This window comes from Scomber japonicus, chromosome 4, assembly GCF_027409825.1.
Source record: "Scomber japonicus isolate fScoJap1 chromosome 4, fScoJap1.pri, whole genome shotgun sequence".
Taxonomy (NCBI): Eukaryota; Metazoa; Chordata; class Actinopteri; order Scombriformes; family Scombridae; genus Scomber; species Scomber japonicus.
In genome coordinates this window covers 18,144,192-18,167,059 of record NC_070581.1, presented here as the reverse complement: position 1 = coordinate 18,167,059, position 22,868 = coordinate 18,144,192, and the positions used below count along the sequence as shown (strand labels likewise).

The window sequence follows — 22,868 nt, the reverse complement described above, 5'->3', positions numbered from 1 at the left end:
GCTGACGTACTACGTAACTTGAGCGAGGCTCTTTCTCATTGGCTGGTGTTGTGCGTACGGGGCAAAAAGACCAATGTACTACCGGGCGTGGAGAGACGACCGAAAGTGCATACAGTATCATGAATGCTGAAGGTGTTCATTTGTATTATGTGTGTACAAAGTACATTCATTCGTGCGAGTATCTGTATCACGCTTGTCCCTTCAGTAGGGAGAAAGCTTGAAAGTGTCCCTCCGGTCAAGTCAAACATTGTATTCTCCACGAACCTGTAATATTTCTATATTGTTATCCATGGCATGTGTCTTTTATCAACTCAAAGCTCAAAGAAGTTAATCATTTATTTAATTCCCATACGTAATTTCTTCGTGATAATACGTAGAGGGGGCATTGCAGTGTAGCCTATGTAGTAGTTAAACCAAATGGCACATTATGAGTTCAGTAGCTTGAGGTGACAAATGTTTTTGTAGCGTTGCATGGTAACTCATTTACAAGCCTTTTTAGCTTTCTCGTACTCATCAACATCCTTTTTCAGGATCCTCCTACATTTAACCAAGCTCAATTACCTTAGTTCCCACTTCTGGGAAGCATTTGGAAACCCAGGCTGATGGGGATTTCCCTCTATCTCAGTCCATAAATGACATCACTGTTTGGTCTTACTGTAAGATATTTTCAGGCTTGAGATTTGAATAAAATTGGAATAGGCTACTTACTACTACTTACTTTTTACAGGCAAATTGAGGCCAGCCATTATTTAACTTACCAGTGTATTGTAAAAAAGATACAAACTATTTTGACGTGCATTTATAACAGCGCTGTGGGCGACCATGAAATGTTGCAATACAGAACTATGTTTACACAATTCAGCCACTAAGATTTCAAAATTATCCCGACTGTAGAGGAAACAGTGTGCTGCCTTGAACAAGCTCCTACTTATAGGTTCACTATCACTGTCATGTTATCTCATCTCAGAGGTATAATATATAGGCTGTTTCAAAACCTTTTATTTAACCATCACAATGATGATGATAACGGCAGAGATAGTGATGGGGATGGATTAAAGTTGAAAGATGAATCAATGATGAATTAACACATAAAGTGTATCACGACTGCCAAGCTGCTGGATGGTACATGGCACTGATAAATAAGCCCCCCCCCCAATAATTTAATTTAAATAAGTTAAGTAAAAATAAGTAAAAATCTGCACATCATAGTTGAAGACCCTTTAAAGAATAAACCTTGAATGAAGGATACGTTGACCTCTTTCATATTTAAAATATAGTCCCATTCAGTACATCTTGAAAGTATTATGTGGGGAAATGTTAAAGAGACTAATAATATCTCTTATAGATCCCTTGTTCACTAAAGTTCACTAAATATTTACTACATCCTATTAATCCTATTGCTCAAGCAGATTAAAAAGTAAAAATTAATTATACAGTAACAAAGAATTGATTGAGAGGTTGAAGTAATGTGATAGTACAGGGTGCTATGCTCTCTTCTCAGCGTATGCCAGCAACCACAGCAGTTAGCAGTTCTCTTCCTAAGAACCAAGCGCTCCTTTTATCAGCATGAAGCAGAACTTCCGCCGACCAACATCCTCCTTTCCTCGCCTTCCCTCTCTGCCTCTGTGTGACCAACTAGCCTTGATATTCATTACTAAAAAGACGTGTGCAATCACATGTATAGATCTACCTATGTACTTGTACAGAAACACCTACAAAAGCCTGATTTCTTCCAAATGACTTATTTCTGTAGTAATGCTAGTTACTTAGCAATTCTGTTTTTCTACACCAGTTATATAGTGTGTTGATTAATAAATAGAGAAATGAAATGGAAACTGAAATTATCACAAAATAATCAAGAAATACAGTACTGCTATTGCCAAACATTATCTTTATCTGAGCATCTTGAGATAAGGCCTTATTGAGACATTCGACACCGTGATGCTGCATGTTTAGGTTCCTCATTTGTTGTTTTTGTGGTAGTGATGATGTGTGACAATGATGAAAGACATTTTTAAGGGACAACGATGGAAAGGTTATCTCTCCTTTCCATGTCTATCTATCTACAATTATTCTGAGAAACACTGTACAGTATATGCAACACAGATCATTGTGTATCCCGCTCATTTTAAGAAGATGAAAACTGCATTAATTTGAATGTGCATCTTTGTCCACAGTATAGGATTGGGCCAATATATGAAACAGGATACCGACCGTGCAGCGCACCTATATGACATGGTGGATCAAATTCACAAACCCAGTCCAACTATGTACCAGTCTGTCTATCACTATTATGGACTACTGAACACATTGCCTTCTGTTGGTAATGTTTTATTAAGTGTATAATTGGAGCAATACGGAAACTTTCCTTTGGTTTTTAATATTCCACTTGATATTAATCAATATGATGCTAGAACAAAAAATAATACTCTTCCATCTGACCTCCCTATTTTTTTTTCCTTTCCCAGAAACTGACTTCAGAAATATTCCCTTTTTGATACCACAACCCAAGACACACACTCATTTTGTTTAGTAGTGGGGTGGTTTTCTCCACTCATGTCTGATACAGCTTTCTGGATGTTAAAATAAAACCAAAGATGCTACATTTCCTCTTTAATGAACAAACATACACAAGAGGTGCGGACACAAGAAAAAAAATAGTTTAAGCATTAATTTCAGCTTAGATTCCACACGGCCTAATATAAAATTCAGTGGTCATTAAGAGAAGTTAAGCCTAAGTGAGTCAACTTGGCAGTTCCCAGCCAACATTTCCGGTCTATTTTTGAAGTTGAGATGTTCGCAGCAGTGTGGTGCACAATGAGAAAAAGCTGACAGCCCTGAGAGGTTCATGCAAGCTGGAAAGCAGAGATGTCAAAGACTAATTGAAGCAAACAAACACAAATAGGGAACGTGGGCGTTGACCTGGGAACTGTGTCCAGATTCAAAACCGCTGTGGTCGCAGTAATAACAGGGTGCTCTTTGGCATGCTGTGGCAGTGGTTGAGTCAGGGGCTGGGTGCTAGGAACTTGGGTTGGGAAGTCCCTTCTTTGATTCCTGGTAGACATTCACCTTTCTTGACTCTGTCAGCCACCTACTTTTTCCATCTTAGAACAATGACAGAAAAAACATTGTGATTTATGTCTCTGTGGGATGTGATATTGTAAGGCCATACAAAACCTTCCATGTTCTCATTATACAGTGCCTGGCTGAAATTCTTTGTTTTTTCAACAGCCCTAAATGTGTACATTTTTGCAAAACCTTAAGCCTTAAAGTTATTATAATCATGTTCTGAATTACATACTAGTATTTCATACACTTATGAGCAGAATCTAGACATTGCCTTTTAAAGTATGTAACCCCTTTAGACACTTCTTCTATATTATTGTTTTTACAAGTTTCATCACAGAAGAAGCCAGCCACTGGTAAACTGGCAAAACAAGCTATACATGTATGTCTTTCGATTATTCAACTTATCACGTTTGTAGTAAACAGAACTAACTAAATTTAGAAAATTTGAAGCAATTTGGGTGTATTTGTGTACAGTTTGTGGTCATTTGTTACAGCTTTTTTTCTGCTTATTAGTATAAAACCCCAACTGTGGTTTAAAGACAAGGCGATAATGACATCTGTTTTCGCCTTTGCATTTTCTGAGAAAAAGAAACACTATGTATTTTGAGAAGTGTGCATTTGTTGCACATTGCAGTTTTGTACGTGACAATGACTGTAAAATAGATTTCTCTTGTGCAATTCATTCTACAAACATTAGCATCAGCTTTATTTTCAAAGGGTTTAATTTAAATGTACATCAGCCAAAACATATGATGTTGCCACAGAAGCTCAATTAACAACAAATCAACATCTACATCAACAGATGGTACAAAAAATGAAATAGTTAGTTCCATAATCATCATTGCCACTGTGAGACAAACATTTATCACTGTACATGAAAATAAATATGTATTGCTCTATAAAACAATTAATATGCAACAACTCTGTGAAAGCTGTTACACAATAGGGTAACACGTAGCCTTTGTGAGTTCACTGTTCCCTGTTCTTCAGATCAGGGCAATGAGGGGATTTTTTGTGGAGGATTTTAATGGTCACTTGCTATGTAAGACACGCTCCCCTCCATACTCCCCCTGCTCCTCTCTCTCTCTTGGCAGGTACTCTGCCAGATAGAGGAACAATGTAGTCTTTCTTACCTGTTGCAGGGTGTACATTCCATCTCTACTAAACTAAGTTTCTATCCAGCCTCCAACCCAGCCCTGCTTAAACAGGGCCCTCATAGCAACGCCACTTCTGACACCAGGTGCTCCATATAACACTCATCATACCTTTTGTTGGGGCGGATTTGAAAGGACACTGTTCTTGTACGGTTTGACCAGGAGAGACCAACCATGCAGCTAGTTTTCACTTACTCTTAGCTGTTTAATCTGATCAATGTATTTGTATTGTCATCACATAATTAGAGTCAACGTTGCTTGCAGGCTTTTTTTTTCTCTTCTTTTTTTTGGGATTTGTAAACATCAACCTACTTCAGTGTGGACTGACAGAATGACTGTGCGGTGCATGCCAGAGTGTTGGTTTGTCATGTGGGCAAAAGGGAAATTTGGAGGTTGGGGTGCAAGTGTGCTATTAAGGATACAAGAGCGCAAAAAACTGTGGTGTGGGTGCTTTACAGGAAGATTGCGTTTGTCTGCACTGAGCCATCCCATTTATGTCGGTGACTGTATGTGTAGCTGAACAGAGAGAGACAGACAGTTGAATAGGAGATAGAGGGAGAGGCCTCGTGTGTTTTACTGCTTTACAGCTGTTAAAAGTATGCAGCATCACAATATATGTCACAAAGAGTAGAGTCTCTTTTTACTAATGTTTTTCTTCTTCTTAACACCAGGATTGTTTCACGTCTGAAGTTTTTTGGGAGTTTTTTGTGGATTTTTCTTCACCTCATTACCTGTTGAAGACGCAGAGAATGTTGCTCAGGTATGTTCACTCATATTTGACACACTGTCTATTGCAGTGCTATGTTGAGAGGATACAAATTTCTACTTAAATTACATCTTAGTTAAGTAAATGTAACATTTCAGATAATATGACATTACACATCATGTTAAGTTAAACTACTAAACAATGTATTTATATTGTCACTGCAACTTTCATTTACTTCAATTGTAAATTATACAGTTGCATTTATAACAGAGTTTCTCAATGTACACATTTCAGAGTTTATTTATTTGGTTTTTGATCCTCCTGATTTTATTAGACTTATTGTTTAGTCAACTCATTGTTTTGTCAACTTCTTTTCTTTTCTTTACTTTTTTTTTACTGAACCAGTGAATACAGTACTGAGTGTTGACAGTGAGTTACGATTCCTTACAGCAAAGGAAACAGCCTTAGGAAACTCACCACCAACAAAACACCGGTTGTAGCCGGATATGGTAGTTATAACACCAAGTTTCAGTACCTTTAAACATTACAGAATAATTCATATGTCAAAAACGATAGCAAACAGTCCTTCACAAACATGTTCCAGTGAAGTAACAGTCAAATTCATAAATGTAATGCACACAGACCTGTTTTGTAATTCAGTATAAGGAAATTAAAAGTATATATAATTTTTTATTTTTCAAAGAAAAAAGAAAATTAACAAATCTGTTGCATTCTGGCCATGGATGACACTTAAATATATATTTCATACATTATATGAAATGTCCCAAATCTCCAAGCATCCACAGACACCAACTGTTATACTGTCATAACTACAAAGTAGTTTCAGTTGTATTGTTTGTGGAGCTGCCTGATGCTGCCACTTAATGATCCTTTTTGCATTTATTGATGGGAAATCTATCCCTCAAAAATATTAATTCATTAAACATGCTCCTGAGAATGACTTACCTCTGTGAATGCTCAATTATTAGAATGAAATCAGAATGTTTTAAGTGATCCACAGAACGGTGTATACAGAAGACTCTTCACATCCACTTACTTGCACTTATTTCATTTAAGAGGGAAAATTCAGATAAATCATGTTACATATGAAGAAGCAATGCAACAGTTGTACTGTACTGTACCATCTGAAGCTAGTTTGCAAACTCTGTCACTTTTAAATGCAGGTTAAACATCTTTACAAATTCAGGGTAAACCACAGATAAAGAGGTATCATAGACTTTGTATGTGTGCATATACATGCATTGAGGTGAGTATTTATTGTACATGTATGCATTGGCATATAGCTGCAAGAATGTATGTGTACATATGTTAATAATTTAACGCTGAAAATCATTAAATGATGACAATTTTCTTGATTAATCAATTATTTTTTCTTCTTGATTAATCAGTTAATATTTAGTCTATATACCTTGAGAAAACAGTGAAAAGGGCTGATTACAGTTTCCTAAAGTCCAGTGTAACATCTTAAAATGTCTTACTTTGTCCGACCAACACCCCAAAATGTTCAAACCACTACAATGTAAGGCCAAGACAAGCAGTAAATTCATACATTCGAAAAACCTGGAACCACCAAATGTTTGGCATTTTTCTTTGAAACAATGAATTATCCAACAGTTATCAAGTTTGTTGATTAATTTTCTTTCCAGCGAGTAATAGACTAATCATTGTAGCTCTAATAGTGTGTAGGTGCACATTTGTGTGACACGCCAGATGAATTCAAAACACATTGAGTGTTTTAGCCACTTTTTCACTGGTGTATTAAAAACTTTAAACTGAATGAAAATTAAACATTTTAATTCAAGTGGCGTTCAATATTTGCAAGCCTTATAATGAGAAATTCTGAAGTACAATTTGAAAACACTAAAACTTTGAAAGAAGGCCAACTGTCAGAGCTTAACCAAAAAAGGCCAAATTATTACTGCATACATATTAGACATACACCAAATTTTCCAAAGTAGCCATCAGGCCCCAGTCTGCCTTGTTGAGCACGCTGTTTTCCCGCAGATTGTCTTATCAGGGGCTGTCATAGCTGCACCCCGGGACAGCTGATGGGAGGAGTCAACTGTACTGAACATTTCATGTGTTCCAAAAGAATCTACACAACACCACACAACGTCATTTTATTTAGCAGCAGCAAGTCTACAGATATGTAACATACTGTATGTATTGCAAATGTGTTGTGTTGTAACAGTTTTCAGATATTTAACCTGAGTTAATGTGTTTTTTATTCAGGTTTTTCTTTCCACTGCGTCAAAGTTTCAAGGTGGGGTAGGTGATAGTAACTTACTTTTCTGTGTCCCCACAAGGTTGATTTTTTGCCACAAGAGCCTGTCCTGAATGTGTTCAACAGCCAACTATGTTCTCCCCTTGAGGAGAGCCTGTGAGGTAGGTCTGTGTAAGAGATGTGAAAACCAAAACCATAAGCCATAATCAAGCATGAAATAGACTTATGAATGTTGCATATTGTTTTTTAATCAATATTTTTTTTCTATTTTATTTTTTTAAAGGTATTAGCCACTCCAGGCAGGCTGTGTGGTGGAGTGTCCATGCCAACTAATTTCCCTGGAGCTAGGTCCCATGGAGCTCCTCAGGACACAGATATGGATATGGCTTGGCAGGAACTGATGGCCATCACAGAGCTGCAGGTAACTCTTTAGCACTGACACACAGAGAACATATATGCAAAATGTTACTGAATGTTATGTCTTATCCCAGATATTCTTACTATGTTTTCATGATTTGCCATGTTTCATTATCGTTACTAGGTGCAGGTTTTTATTATTTTAACAAACACTCATTCTGTCTACAAACTCAAGTTTTATAGAAACCTCAGCAGACAAATGTATTTTTTTAATGAATCTTAATTAGTGACGTTTCATGAAAAATGTGGCTCACAAATGAAAATTTTAATTCATAAAACAGAACGCCAGTGGAATACATACTTATTTATCCATTTGAATGTGTTGCTTGGTGTTGAAAAACTAATACAAGCTCACATCAGGTGGGTAACAATGACTCATTTGAGTGATGGCAGGATGAAGAGATTGTAAGAGGGGGCAAGTGCTGTATGTTGCCGGCGGCCCCCCTGCACCGCACAATAGCCATCTGTTTCCAAGTGAAACCTGATCGCATCTATGAGAGCCCTTGATAGGCTATGGGTGGCATATAGAAGTGGGGGCAAACTGTTCTATAGCGAAACAGATGATTTCTTTAAAAAAAGACTGATCCAAAAGTTTAATTAATTTAATAATGGCTTTCATTCTTTTTATTTATATTATTGTTACATGATTACCTGTCAGTCATGACTAGTTGAGTCCCTTTTGTTTTTATTACAGGAGTTTGAAGCTCCTGGCGAAGGCTCCTACGCTCCAACGCAGTACCAAACCATGGAGCCCATGGTCCCGATGGGGGGATATGGAATGGCCCAGTCCCATTCTGAGCCTGCACCTGCTGCTTGTCAGCTCGGCACCGCTGACATTTATGAGGGATGCTACTCTGAGGAAGTGCCTGTCTGTCATCGTCTAGGCAGCAGTGCAGAGGCAATGTATGGACACTCCGAATCTCAGCTCAATCAAAGAATGCCCACTATCTCCTCTCAAACACAGCACTCACTTATGGCTTTTAGGGAACAGATGAACATGTCAGGTACCAGTCAGGGGCACAGAAGGGCCAATGCCTGTCTTACTCAGGGTCCAAGTCGGCACATGCTGTGGAATACACATGGACATGCTCGTTCAGCTGATGATCTAGAGTCAGACTCTGGTTTGTCTCTGGGTTCTAGCCCACCGATGGCTTCTCCAGATAATGCTGTTGGTGCTGCCCCAGGTTACCAGGGTGCAGACATAGGCATTACATATAGCGATGGTGAACCAGACAGCATGACTGAGCATGCCAGAAGAGCACACATCCATTACCCAATGGACTACCAGAATCAATCTCACTCATATTTCCACTCAGGTGCACACCACTCTTATTTCTCACCCCAACCTAATGCTTTGACACCTCGGTCAGTGAAACAGTCTCAGGTTGCCACTGTCAGTGACATGTTCAATGACTCTGGAGTGTCCAACAGAGGGAGCTCACACACCAACATATACACAAAGCCACAAGGAAGTGTCTCTACTCCTGCACCGCTGAGCAGGGATGAGAGACGGGCTGTGGCTTTGAAAATACCCTTCCCCATGGATAAGATTATCAATCTGCCTGTGGATGACTTCAACGAGCTCCTGACACAGTATACTCTGACAGAAAATCAACTAGCACTGGTTAGGGACATTAGACGGAGGGGGAAGAACAAAGTGGCAGCTCAAAACTGCAGGAAGAGGAAGCTTGAGAGCATCATTCACCTCGAAAGAGAACTGGGCCAGCTGCAAGCCCAGAGAGAGAACCTGGCACGGGAAAGGCTTGAGTTCCAGCATAGCTTGGGTTTTATTAAATGTCGTCTTACTGACCTCTATGCAGAAGTGTTTTCTCATCTACGAGATGAAGATGGACAACCATATTCAATAGATGAGTACTCCCTACAACAGACACCTGATGGTAAAATCTATTTGGTACCTCACACCACTATGCAAAAGAGGGAGCAATGCTGAACATGTAGGATACATGCTTTCATTACTAATTTATTCTCTTACAGAAGAAATACTGTCTTATTGTGCCAACTGAAAGTAATTTACTTGCTGGAAGTGTTGTTAATTTCATGGAATTAAACCTTATACAAAAGACTTGTCACACATGTATCAATGGACATTTTTTCTCTAATGACTGAAACCACACCAGAGTCCATTATAAAAAATACTTTATTAAAAAAGTTTTTTAAAAAAAAGACACTGCACAGCAGTCTTCATTTTCTCCGTTTCTTGGAAAAGTAATAAAATCTTCAGCACCAGCATTTCTCTGTAAACCTGTGAATCAAAACAGAATCAGGTTAAACAAAAACAAAAAAGTACCTGTGACAATAAGCAAGGTTTTGAGTATTTGTACCTGATTGAGCCACTGAAATTAAGTCAGGTTTTCGAGACCATTTGTAGTTTCCTGGAAACGAGAATCATCAAGTGAGTAAAATGCAATCTTTTTGAAGAAGAGATGTTAATTTATTCACTTCATGCAATATGTTGTAGGACCACTATGGAATAAGGAGGTCCAGTTTACCAGTCAAAATGGGTGTAAGTCATAATAAAACTTTGTACAAAAGTTTTAAGTCATTACTGGGCTACACAACTCACTACCAGCTATATGACAAAATCAAGATATACTATCAGTAGTTGAGAAGTCTGGTCTTACCTACAGACAGCATTTAAGCCTTTTGGTAGCTGCTGCCTGCTAGCCTCAGGCTTCTGTTCTCACTCTCCCCTGCTTCAATGATCCTGGCGTTGGTTTGCTACTTCTCTCCCTCAGCTGGCTTCCATGGCTAGCCTCAAAGACTTTGCATGTAAGCTAGCATCTTCCAGATGATCTTTGCAGAACTCAGAGTAGCGTTTGTACCAAGAAATAGGCTCTTTATGATGAATGTATTTGCACACCACTTCTCAGTCCTCAACCAGTTTTATTGTAAATGGTCTTGATATGACTCATGGATTTATGTGGTGACTAGTGCATGGCTTCACATTCATGTATATTATGGCCCTTACCCCATCCTTCACAGCACCTAATGGTGAACCCTCCCTTTCCCAAACCACTAAAAGAGGCTAACAAGACTTTTTAAAAAAAACTGAAAGATTGTTTATTTCAGCTTGATTGGATGCAGATACAAATAAAAACCAGACTTGAAGAAAAATCTACATAAAACCTCATTGGAATGCTTGCTTTCCAGAAACACATGTCAATGAAAAAAAAAAACAACGTTTAAATGAAGACCCTCCATGATTTATCTACTGTACATCTCTTCTTGCAGCAGCTGTAACCTGCCACAACTGTTTGGCTGAGCAGATTTAGGAGGTGAACCTGCAGCTGCCCTGTCACTTCGCTTGCTCTCCTCTCCTTGCTCTCCTCTCCTAAGTACTCAGTCCTGTTGAACAATATGGAACAACATTGTTAACTGTGCACTGACTTCGTATGACCTGAGATCCAGAGTGATTTTTTTTTTTAAATATATGGCATCTGCACTGTACGACGATTCCCTGCCACTACAAACTCTGGTTTTATGATGCAAAATTTATTGTTCGAACATGCCTTCAAATACATACCGCTTCACATTTCAAAATCGTCCTGGACGGCCATATCCACCATTGTTAGAGCCACCTCCATAGCCACCTTGAAGCAAGAATAGGAAAAGTCATTGTATTGATTTTACACAGGATTAGATTCTGAGGTGCACATGGTGTCTTCCTATTCAGACACTTACCAAAGTTCCTGCCACCACCTCCGCCACCTCCAAAGTTGTTCTTCATTGGGCCAAAGTTAGAGGCCTGGGGGTCGTAGTGGCCCATATTGTTGTAGTTACTGCCGCCGCCACCACCACCGCCGCTGCCTCCGCCACCACCACAGTTTCCTACAATGTGGAACAAAGAGTCAAAAACTTAGTTACCTTCACTTATGACTTGTCCATGCTGTAGATGTAGTTAAGCCAAAAATACTCACCATAACCGTTGCTATCATAACCGTTTCCTCCATAGCCGCCGCCGCCTCCACCTCCACCTCCACCCTGATTGTATCCCTGGTTATAACCTCGGTTACCGCCATTGTTATAGCCACCAGGGCCACCAGGGCCACCTCCATAACCTGCAAAATCATCTATGTCATTTATGAGCATGTTGTTCAACTGCAGTGAAAACAAAGTTGCCGTAACTTACCCCCACCGCAACCACCGCCGCCGCCGCCACCATCTCCTCCATTGCAATTGTAAGGACCATCTCCATATCTACCCCTGCCACCTGAAAGAACCATATCATGGAGGTAGGTTAGGTATAAGACGATATACTATATCAGTGTATAACTCAATGGTTCAAGAAGTCTTACCTTGACTGAAGCCTCTGTCGTAGTCATAGGGCCTTCCACCACTGCTACGGCCTCTCATTCCCATTCCTGCAGTCTGCATTTCCTGCCTTGTGAGAGCCTTCCTCACTTCACAGTTGTGAGAGTTGATTGTGTGGTATTTCTGAACTATGGGGTGAAAAGGGAAATTAGGTGGCTATTCAAGACACTATCAAATCTGACAGCCACAGACTACTAAATGCATGTACTTACTGACAATCCTGTCAACTGAATCGTGGTCATCAAAGGTTACGAAAGCAAAGCCCCTCTTCTTGCCAGTATTACGATCAGTCATAATATCAATGACCTCTATTTTGCCAAACTGCTCAAAGTAATCCCGCAGGTGTGACTCATCTGTATCTTCCTTGATGCCCCCAACAAAGATCTTTTTCACTGTTACATGGGCACCTGGCCGGTTTGAGTCCTGCATTAAGAACATTTTGTTAGAGTACCCTAACCTTTTAACAATAAGGCAGGGTTACACAAGGGAGAAAAAAAAACAAGTATTTCCAGTTTAACATACCTCTCTGGAGACAGCACGCTTAGGCTCCACCACTCTTCCATCAACCTTATGGGGACGGGCAGACATGGCAGCATCAACCTCATCTACTGAGGAGTATGTCACAAAGCCAAAGCCCCTGGATCTTTTGCTGTTGGGATCCCTCATGACCTGTAAGAGGCATTTATTATTCCCAACATTAACCAAAACGAACACTACATACACATTTTAGGGCTGCAACTAGCAATTATCATGATGGCTTAGTCTGCAGATTATCTCAGTAAACTGGTCTGTAAAATATCCGAAAATGGAAAGAAAAGACAAAAAAAGCCACCGTGACATGAAGCCAAAGATGATACAAATGTATTATTTTGTCAACAACCAGAATATATTTAGTTTATCACAGAAAACCACACAATATTCACATTTGGACAATTCTCTAACAAAGGGCTATAAATGATTAATATATTTGACGCTGGTTTGCTTTTTAATAACTGCAGCCACTCGATTACAACACTTCATTGTTGCATCTCTAATGCTTTCCCATTTTTATAATGTTGAAAAAAAAGAAGCAGCAACAGTGGTGATGATTGACTTAATGAAACTCACTTACCACACAGTCTGTAAGGCTACCCCATTGCTCAAAGTGAGCCCGCAGGCTTTCATCTGTGGTCTCAAAGCTCAAACCCCCAATGAACAGCTTGCGGAGCTGCTCCGGCTCGCGTGGGACCTAAACAATGGACAGACGAAACAAAAGAGAAAATAGATACCATTTAGGACGGAGAGGCTATCACTTACAATTTAAAATACGAATTTGCAATGCACTACTCATTAATTAATCAGCCCTGCGTCATGTATCAAAAAGCAGGGCAAGGTGGCGGAGGGCGACATCGCCGCCATTAACGTTAGCAAGCCGGATGGATTTTAGGGTTTAGTTTTTTTTAACAGCAGCTTTAAAAAGAAACTAAACGCATTTGTGCAATAATGTGACGGTGTCTTGTGTATGCAAATACCGACGCTAAGCGATGGGAAATATTGGTTAGTTTAATATATAGCTAACACCATGAACAAAAGGCCACGAGGCCCAGCTGCTATAAAATGGCGGCTTTGCGACGATAGCTGCTGCAGCTCTACTGGAAACGCAGTCAGCGTACGGCAGTTTTGTCCATGCTTTTATAAACACATTTCAGTCGTGTGCTATGCAGAAAGGGTGCACATACAGCTTTCAACAGGAACTGTTTCTACTCACATCTTTAGACATCTTGCAGCAAAATCCTCGGCGACTCCTCGTGAATTGAGCAGAGGAAGACGATCTGCGTCAGACGAGCCTCAGCAACTCAGCCACAGTACAATAAATAGTTATGGTTACACCTCTTCCACACGACGATTGGTCATCTGTTCCCGCTGCAGTCTGTCGTCAGACCTTATTGAGTTTTTATTGGACCAGATCCAATCAATCACGACCAGCGTCCAATCACCCGACGGAAGGCGGCCATCTCACAATCACGACGATAAAAAAAAAAAAAGAAGATTGTGGGTATCATTAATAAAGGAGATTTTTTTTCTCCCCCAAGTATAGCTGTTTGGGTGTGATGCTATCAATAAATATATAGTTGATAATTGATTAATATAATAGAAACTGTGTTAATGCTATGTGTTGTGTCATAAATGATTTTTGGCTTGACGAGGGGTTGCGTTGTTCTCACTGTAGCAGCGCCTCATCATCAGTGAAAAATTACAACGAAAACACGATTATATCTCATATATGTTTTTAATTAGACACATAACACACCAGTATTATAGTTGACTTTTTCAGGATGGTTGAAGGATGGAGTTACAGTCATAGTAAGAGCATTTTAACTTGCAGGATATATAGGTCATCAGCTGACTAAGGGGAGGGTACATTCATTGTGCGCCTTTAACGCGCGCTTTTTTACGCACAGCCTAGCGCACAACATCTTTATGTGAGTCAGGCTACATGCTAAATTAGCTCCAGCGGTGCCTTCACAGATTACAGAGCCACAAAACACGCACGTTTTCGCCGCGGTTTTCGGGTCAAACCCGGTGGTGTACACCTTTAAACGGTAAGAACTAGTTTGCACCTCGCAGCGCTTCGTGCTTGCGCAAGTATCTTACATTGTGTGTTTGCTACCAAAAGTTAGCTAGTGCTAGTTCGTTGAAGCCTTAGCTTTTAGGCTACCTGCTAAAGCGAGTTTGCCTTTCATACCCATTGGTTAGCTAGTTGTTAGCTAACACAGCACCAGATATTTGCTACGAAATGCACGTTTAAAGTTTTCTGGTAATGTTATCTCACCTTTCGTTATTTGAGGCGAGTGGACAGGTATGGACGGGTGTTTTGTCGATCAGTTAGTTCAGTAAATGCTCTGTTTGTCGTGCCTGTTTTAGATAGGAGAAATGACAATGAAATGATGCTAGTTGTTGGAATAAGAGAGTAACATTATCCAGCTAGCGTTGGCTTATGTTGCAAGTTTACCGACCTGCAACTATAACGTACAGCTTCGTGCTTTACTTGGTTGTTTAGAAACAGACTATATTGATCTCAACTTTGCCAAGGACTATTTTTGTCATTAACATTAGTTTCTATCGTTTCTTCGTGTGCAGGGAATTGTGCTGAAGTGTAACGTTACTGCTACAAACTTTGCTATGGGAAAAAAGTCCCGTGAAGAGGAATCTTCATCTTCTGAAGAGGAGTATGTTGTGGAGAAGGTGCTGGACAGGAGGGTGGTGAAAGGCCGCGTTGAGTTCTTCCTGAAGTGGAAGGGATACTCAGAGTAAGTTGCAATCCTGCTAGTGTGATACCCACTACTTGTTCAAACACCACTGATGTGTTTGAGTTTATTGGTGTAGGTTCCTTCAGAAAGGAAACGGAAAAGGGTGCCATTAATAGTTGTAATGTGGATATCATTAGCCAAGCAGGTAGAGGCAGTCAATGCCTTTTTTGAACTAGATACAGCAGTCTCAGTAAATTGTATCTCTTTAGTGTGATGTTGCATTAGAGACCAAGACAAGAACTTTTACAATAGTTTGATAATCACAGGTGATATTAAGTTTTATACCATTGCTATTTATTTATATCATCCAGTTCTGATCAGGGCCTCATATCCAAAAAAAACACATGACTGAGATGAACCAGGCCCATAGACTTACAATGGGACTACGGGCATCTTAGAAAGTGATTTTAGGGAATGGGGCCCAGTACTGTTGATTAGGAGTTAGGGCTGTACTGGTACTGACTTATCCCCACTGTGACCCTCCTCAGTAAGCACAACACATGGGAACCAGAGAAGAATCTGGACTGCCCTGAGCTTATATCTGAATTCATGAAAACCTACAAGAAAAGCAGCAGCAGCAGCAGCAGTGGTGCAAGCTCCACACCAAGCAGTGGGGCCAGCAAATCAAGTGCAGGCTCCCTAGGACGCTCCAAAGACTCCAGTGGCTCGAAGAAGAGAAGCTCGGATGACGAAGAGGGTGGCAGTAAGCCCAAAAAGAAAAAAGAGGTAAGTGATAATGTTCCTGTAAAATGTTTCACTTTTTTTTTCCAAATGTGAAACACGTTTAGCTGCAATAAGTACATACAATCATTTTTTTCTTAACATGACAGGAAATTTAGGTGTTTGGTCCATCCAATTTAAAAAAACAAAAAACAATCGCATATAATTCAGTTGATGTAAGTGTTTTGCATGTGTGAGGTCAAAACCCTTTTCAGGCTTTGTGTGCTGCACAGTGGGGACTCAAAGGCACATTTCCATTTGTAGAAGAAATAATAGCAATCGTGTGTATGTTAATTAAGTGTTGATGAGAGCCTCATCTTGAAGCCCATAGAGAGAATAAGACTTTTATTTGATATACAGTAGGGCGTGGTAATTTCTTGATCTAGTCTCATTCACAATCATGATATATTAAATCCACTTTACTGATGATTATTTATGTCTTTTTGCATATATTTTTCAATCTTATGGTTGCTTGTAGCATGCTAAGGTTTTTTTTTATGTGTGTGTCGGGGGAGGGGGAGGGTAGCATTATTGTGATTACTTTTTCTTTCTTTTTTCTTTTTCTTTTCTTTTTTTTAGGATGACATTCTCGTTGCACGTGGATTTGAAAGAGGACTTGAGCCAGAGAAGATCATCGGAGCAACTGATTCGTGTGGTGACCTTATGTTTCTTATGAAATGGTAATTTTTATTATGTTCATCTCAAAATGTGTATGTGGTGTGGCCTAATATTATGTAAAATATTTTGATATTTAAAAAGACATGGTATTTCGAAGACCACTGAGACCACAATGTTCAGCTAAATTTGAATAGTAATAGTAAGCAATTATTCCATACAAATGTGTTTTAAACAGTCAGGGAACAACAGGGAATGTTTTCGACTTTTTAGGCAGTCACTTAAGTCAATGCAAACAGTTATCTGCATCTACTATATATACACACAATACTGGTGAACCTCTGGTTTCTGGGTGTCAACACTTTGCAGGTGTTGCCAACGATTGTTGCAGTGTGTACTGTTACTACTTGCAACTTATGTTATGTCATGATTCTTTCAAACGGCAGCTTTCAATGTGCCAGATTACCACTGGCAAATCACCCATTAATTAGCAGCCCTAATAGCCTAGGATCCATTCATATACAAACAGTTAGCCATACCATAAAATTTTATGTCATTCCATTTTAACTAGATGGATATTTGTGGTAAGTCGTCATTCATACTTGTTTAATCCCCTTTCTGGGATGTTTTCTAACTATTGTACTCTAACTGCAAATTATTTTGTGGTTGTTTTTTGGGGTTGTTTGTAAATAAACAGGGAAAAACAATAACATAATATGGTAAAATAACTATAAACACAGATCAGAATTATTGGAGATTGCATTGTTGGCTTTGACAAACATACTTGGACATTCATAACCATAATTGCAGCATGTGCAATGCAATATTCAAAAGCAAAAACATAGTATATTGTAAAGGACGGAAGACCATTTACATATTATGCATGTCACAGTATGTATGCAATACATTAGTAGTTGTCCACATGAGTGGGAAATGTAATAGATTGTGCATAGATGCACTGTTCTGAACAAATTTTAATGACAAACTGTGCTCTTAACCTCCTGTAGGAAAGACTCTGACGAGGCTGACCTCGTGCTCGCAAAGGAGGCCAATCATAAGTGCCCACAGATTGTCATAGCCTTCTATGAGGAACGTCTCACCTGGCATGAAGACAGTGACAAGAAGGAGAAGGACGCTGTCAGTGCGTGAGTGCATCACCTCAGGAGGAAACAGGACCTCCTCCACTGCAGGGACAACCTTGAGTCAGACATTTTTCACACCCAATCCTCCCATATTTCCTCTGTACCATGTCCAACAATGACACAAATACATCGGACAGAGATCTCTATCCACGACCCATTGGAGCACAAGGGCCCAGACTGCTGATAAGGATGTATCAGATAGGAGGAGAAGCTGTGCAACATGGGGGACAATGCTACTGGGGAGGGTTTCTGCTGTTCTCTTTTTATTCTTTACCTTCTTTTTAATGTCTTAACATGTCATGTTTTAGTGCTTACGGGATATGATCATGTCAGTTTGGTATTTTGCATCTACAAGCACATGTGGCCATCTGTTAAACTCTGAATATAGTCTTGAGCCAGACTTGACACAAGCTCTGTTTAACAATGAGCTTGTCCTGGGTTGGTGCACAACCGCCATCCTTTCTTTATAAGCAGTACACATCTTTGCTTTAAGAACGTACTAACACCACTGCGGATAAGACTAATATTCAGGAAGCAACCACCGCAGCACTTTCCTGACTGCATAATCACTTCCTTTTAAACTTTTTATCTCTTGTACATCTGTCTGTCTGTCCTGCCTACTCGGATGCAATGACTCAATTTTGCAAACTTGCTGAGGACACCGGCCAATTATTTTTATTATAACTAGTTATAATACCCTTGTTTTTGTTTTTTTTTTAATTGTCTTTTTTCTCCCCTCATTTCCAAGTTTTAATGTGTCAAACTCTGATGTTTTTTTTTAATTTCATCATTAGTTCAAGAAAATTACAATAAAATTAATTTTTGCTGAGTTTTGTACCTTTTTTTTTTTTCTTTTTTTTTTTTTTCTTTTCGCTTTTTCTTTTAAAAAAAAACAAAAAAACAACAAAAACTTCTTTTAACTGCAGTGTTATCTTTGGACCAGTCTCATGTTCATAGGACAATCTTCACTGTATCCACATGAAGTGAAACCAGCATTCATCACCAGTCATTAGGGTCTGCCACCTTGTGGCTAAAATGTACAACTAATTTCTTGACTGTGACCAATCTCTATGATAGCAACCCTGCAGTTTAAGGTGTTATTGATCTTGTTAGTTAGTGAGATACTTTGATAGATTATTTTTTAACACTTTCAATTGGTAAAAATCTATTCAAAGTATTTGTTCTTGATATCATTGTAATGTTTATTTTGAAACATTAAAACAGTTTCTGATCTGATTATGCATATTGTGGGTTTCATTGTGAATAATTTGATCGTTCCTGGCAGTATTACTACTTATATTTTTTTTTTCTAGGACGATATTTCTATCTAACATCCAGAGATCACATTTAATATATACGATGGATAATGGTCTTGTAGTTTGATCTCTTGTGCTCCAACATGGACCTTTAGGACCAAATGTGCAGTGTCTACAGACTGATGTGATTTTTTGGCTTTAATCCGCACTGTAAATGAAGGCTGTGCCCTTCTCCCTTTTCATACAGCCCATCAATCATGGCCCTTGATATCAATTATATACTGTTTTTAGTGTAATTTCCTTTCATTAAAAATATTTTGTCCTTTCAGATCTTTGAAGTCTGTCCTCAGTTTTGCTGATGCAGGATTTTTGAAATGTAGACTTTTTCTTGTGAATTAAATGTTACAAAGATGTGTACAGTAGCACCCTTTAATAAACAATTTCAATGTTAACCTGGCTGTTATTTGGCTTTTTAATTTTAGATTAGTTTAATTTAAACCTTTTGAAAGAACTGTTAAAATGACTGATTCTGGGAACTGTCGGATTAAACATGAATAATAAAGTAGTAGTAAACTTTACTCTAACATCAGGACATACCTTAAATTAGTGGAGGAATATAACTGTCTTGGGAAATATAAAGACCTATAAGTCACATGTATCTCCAAACAGATGTTGTTTAATGCGGCCTCTGTTGAGATGAGACATTTTTTTTCTTTTTTTCTTTATTGAAGAAAATGTTTTGAGAGCACCAGCTTCTCTCACCCAGCAGATGGCGCTGTTGGACAACATCAATGCAAAAGTCATAATTTCATTTTTATGCAAGTCATTCAGGTTCAAAAACTCCTAAATGAATCTTTTCTGTGGAGCCTTTATGAATTATTGAGCATGTTCTGGAGGGGCATGGAATCATGCTGAGTTTACTGACCATCACATCTTTGTGTTGGACTTAATTGTCTTCTAAAACACTTTGACTATTTTTAACATTGACTGGACCCACCTGTAGGTCCATCTTTACAATCTCATGTCGTGCAGTGAAGCACAGACACATAACTGTTTTAAATTCCAGTGGAGCTCCCTAAAGTTTCTCCAGATACCAGATACAGACTGAAATGGTGTGTGTGTTTGAATGTGTTTAATTTATACACAAAACACCTAAAATGTTTCAGATACATCAGTTTGATATTTTAAAAATTATTTTTGGGCATTTTATTAGTGGAGATATTTATCCATATAAATGACAAGAGAGAGAGAGACGGGTAGGTGCTGACATGTAACAAAGTTTCCTGGCTGGATGAAAACCGGAGACATTGTGGTTCATGCATGACTGAGGCCTTAAAACCCTAGACCACCAGGGAAACCCATTTCCATGTATGTGCAGCCATAAAATTATATTAAATTAAATTGTTTGAATTTTTCAGTCAGTGAAAGCATGCAATTATAGCTGCCTTACTAATAAATTAAATAGTCTACAAAAGATATTTAGTGCTGAGGTGGATTTTTTTTTCTCAAATTGACACCACCTTGTACACCAACTAATAACCAGTAATGCTGCATTTTGAAATGTAACACAAGCCCCCATTTCATCACAACCTCGGCCACAGGACTATACCAAAACCACAAATCTAATTATTTATTAAAATCTGAGTTTATTATAATAAAGAAAATAGATGTCCATTAAGACTGATGTTTCTGCTTCGGGGGAGTGCTGCAATAAACTGCATTGAAGGTTGAGTCTAATCCTTTTTCTTCTCTTACCACCCTCTTTTTCTTTCTTGCTGCCTTTTATAGTGACTCTGCAGCTCTCACACACACAAACACACACACACACACAAAGTGCTGCTCAGCTACGTCTAAAGTGATGGAATTTTCCTAGCAAAAAGGCTTTTACACTCCAAATGGAATGCAAAGGTCACTAGTAAATTTCCAGCCCCTGGGACCATTAAGCTGGGCAAAGGGAGCGAGCAGCAGGCTGTTTTATGGAGCCTGGAGCTGTCTGCTGACAAACCCAGGCCAGTGGGTTTGGTTGGGAAAGCCACAGTGGCACTCATGGGAGCTTTGCCTGTGATGTGTGTGGCAAATACAGATGTAAGAGTGGTTCTGGTGCGTGTTGAATGGGCATGCAGAGTGAAGCTTCGTTGAGGCTGAACATCAAAATGAGGAAAATCTGATTTTAGCATTGTGCTAGTAATGAGTGCATACTGTATGTGTGGTAGAGTCAATAATGAGCCATCTGTGCTTTGTTTAACTTAAAACTATAAGGTTTTCATGATGCATTTCTAGATTTTTTACGTTACTGTAAAGTATTATTTGATATCTTTTAATGTGTAAAAAATGTAGCTCATATGTCACTTGCAGTATTTTTAATAGGAAACAATAATTCTGATTTTATAGCCAGTTCTGTCCTGCAAAGTATTTTCTCTGTCTCAATGGGTATCATGTGTTGAAATATAGTTACAGATTTAGTGTAAGGTTATTTTTTTTATTTCACCGCAGCCTTTGCACTTCAAACATACTCCCTTCTGTACCCGTAACTTGTAGTGCAAATGAGTTCCACAGGGTATTGCCCATGGCAGAGGTGGGTCTTCTTGCAGCACATTAGCCTGCACACCAAATGAGTGTCAGGGGAGCTACTGTGCAGCTGTGGCAAAGGGAGGGACTGCTGCAGTGGGCCTCATCAGTGTTACACAGTTTGCTCAAGGATACCATCAAAACAAACAAATAAATGTGCACTCATACAGATAACACAAACATACAGCATGATGCATCACTGAAGGAAAAAAAATCACAGCATTAAGTCAGGGCCGCAGTGAAACAGTGAAAAAATTCTCCAGGTGTTGTAAGTCATGAGTATCACAGAGGCCGATGTAATTTGATGTGGCCTTTCTCGTGCTGTGATTGTGTAGGCACAGCTGCCCAACAGCTGTGTCTCCATTTCCTTGTTGCAACCAGATATAAAGCTCTGCAGTGATGGTGCATCATCTCGCAGCACAGTTCACTGATCTGTATGAAGGTGATTGTCATGTGATGCTCTAATTTGGGTGGCTATCACACTTAATGTGCAGTAAAGCACCATAGACAAAGCTTCTTCGTTCTAAATGCCCCGCCACCCCCCCCCCCCCCCCCCCCCCCCAACCCTTCCTCCCCCTCCTCTGTGCCACAGCTCTCCCCACCAACCCTCTGCTGGCTGTGTTTCCCCTTCATCCCCCCTCTTCACTCCTCCCTTCATCTCCTCTCCCCACCAGGGGAAAGAGTTATAGCTGCCATAAAAGGCAGGTAATGCATTGTTAACTAATTCTGTCTGCTCAGAGCTGATATATCCTCTGCTCTAAATCTCTGTGCTTCCAATAAAATGCAAATGCTAATGCTTGCCCTCCATGAGCTGATATCATTTTTAACTGGCCAGAGGTAAATGCTAGAGAAGGGTGGGGTGGGCCAGAGGTAGTCTGTGACACAGTGAGGATCTGAGTCTTCATGGTACATTCTGTCAGAAAGGAGACCCCCAGACCTGGTCCACACACTGCTAGCCAACAGAATGCACATATGGCTGTAGGCATGCATGTGAGGCTGAAACAGCACCTTTTTTATATAAGCTAGATTTGTATGGGTATGAGTAGCAGTGGTAGTTTGAAGCTAGTATGCTAGTTTAAAGCTGGTAAGATATCTTTTGTTATTTAGAAGCCAGCACTAGAAGCATTTCAGTCAGTACTCATTCACCACTAAATAACAGAAGCCAATTTGCCTGTGGATGTAATGCATCATATTTCCATCTTAATAGTAGTGTCATACTTCGTGTAACCTTGGGCTTCTAAATATTGATCCACTTCTAGATTTTCAATTATCCTGTGCCGTTTTTCTGCCATCTGGTAAGGACCAGTGATTTGTGTTCCTTCATATCTGGAGGCTTGTCCTGTAATTAGACCAT

General features: G+C 39.4%; 3 protein-coding genes across 6 annotated transcripts; 2 read left to right on the top strand and 1 right to left on the bottom strand.

The window, feature by feature from the left end:
• Nucleotides 1-7,206: 7,206 nt before the first annotated feature.
• On the top strand, nucleotides 7,207-9,612 carry nfe2 (nuclear factor, erythroid 2). Its single transcript, XM_053318305.1, has 3 exons — nucleotides 7,207-7,335; nucleotides 7,458-7,595; nucleotides 8,286-9,612. Exons 1-3 carry the CDS (start codon nucleotides 7,288-7,290, stop codon nucleotides 9,540-9,542), a joined length of 1,443 nt encoding a protein of 480 aa, XP_053174280.1. The 5' UTR covers nucleotides 7,207-7,287; the 3' UTR covers nucleotides 9,543-9,612.
• A 119-nt stretch (nucleotides 9,613-9,731) lies between these two features.
• hnrnpa1b (heterogeneous nuclear ribonucleoprotein A1b) lies at nucleotides 9,732-13,757 on the bottom strand. 4 transcript variants are annotated; one of them, XR_008321234.1, is made up of 11 exons: nucleotides 13,671-13,757; nucleotides 13,035-13,151; nucleotides 12,446-12,592; nucleotides 12,136-12,346; nucleotides 11,908-12,051; nucleotides 11,742-11,822; nucleotides 11,530-11,682; nucleotides 11,294-11,440; nucleotides 11,136-11,202; nucleotides 9,934-9,984; nucleotides 9,732-9,854 (listed from the first exon to the last, which is right to left on the bottom strand). XR_008321234.1 is itself a non-coding variant. In XM_053318308.1 (10 exons), the coding sequence occupies exons 1-9, from the start codon at nucleotides 13,680-13,682 to the stop codon at nucleotides 11,147-11,149; spliced, it is 1,068 nt and encodes a 355-aa protein (XP_053174283.1). In that variant the 5' UTR covers nucleotides 13,683-13,757; the 3' UTR covers nucleotides 9,732-9,984; nucleotides 11,136-11,146. The 4 variants fall into 4 exon arrangements, 3 of the variants coding, with proteins under 3 accessions (XP_053174283.1, XP_053174281.1, XP_053174284.1); XM_053318308.1 differs by having other exon boundaries at nucleotides 9,732-9,984; XM_053318306.1 differs by lacking the exons at nucleotides 9,732-9,854; nucleotides 9,934-9,984 and adding an exon at nucleotides 10,022-10,957.
• Nucleotides 13,758-14,369: 612 nt separating this feature from the next.
• Nucleotides 14,370-18,440, top strand: cbx5 (chromobox homolog 5 (HP1 alpha homolog, Drosophila)). Its single transcript, XM_053318314.1, has 5 exons — nucleotides 14,370-14,505; nucleotides 15,044-15,213; nucleotides 15,702-15,939; nucleotides 16,513-16,613; nucleotides 17,556-18,440. Exons 2-5 carry the CDS (start codon nucleotides 15,086-15,088, stop codon nucleotides 17,695-17,697), a joined length of 609 nt encoding a protein of 202 aa, XP_053174289.1. The 5' UTR covers nucleotides 14,370-14,505; nucleotides 15,044-15,085; the 3' UTR covers nucleotides 17,698-18,440.
• The last annotated feature ends 4,428 nt before the right edge of the window (nucleotides 18,441-22,868 follow it).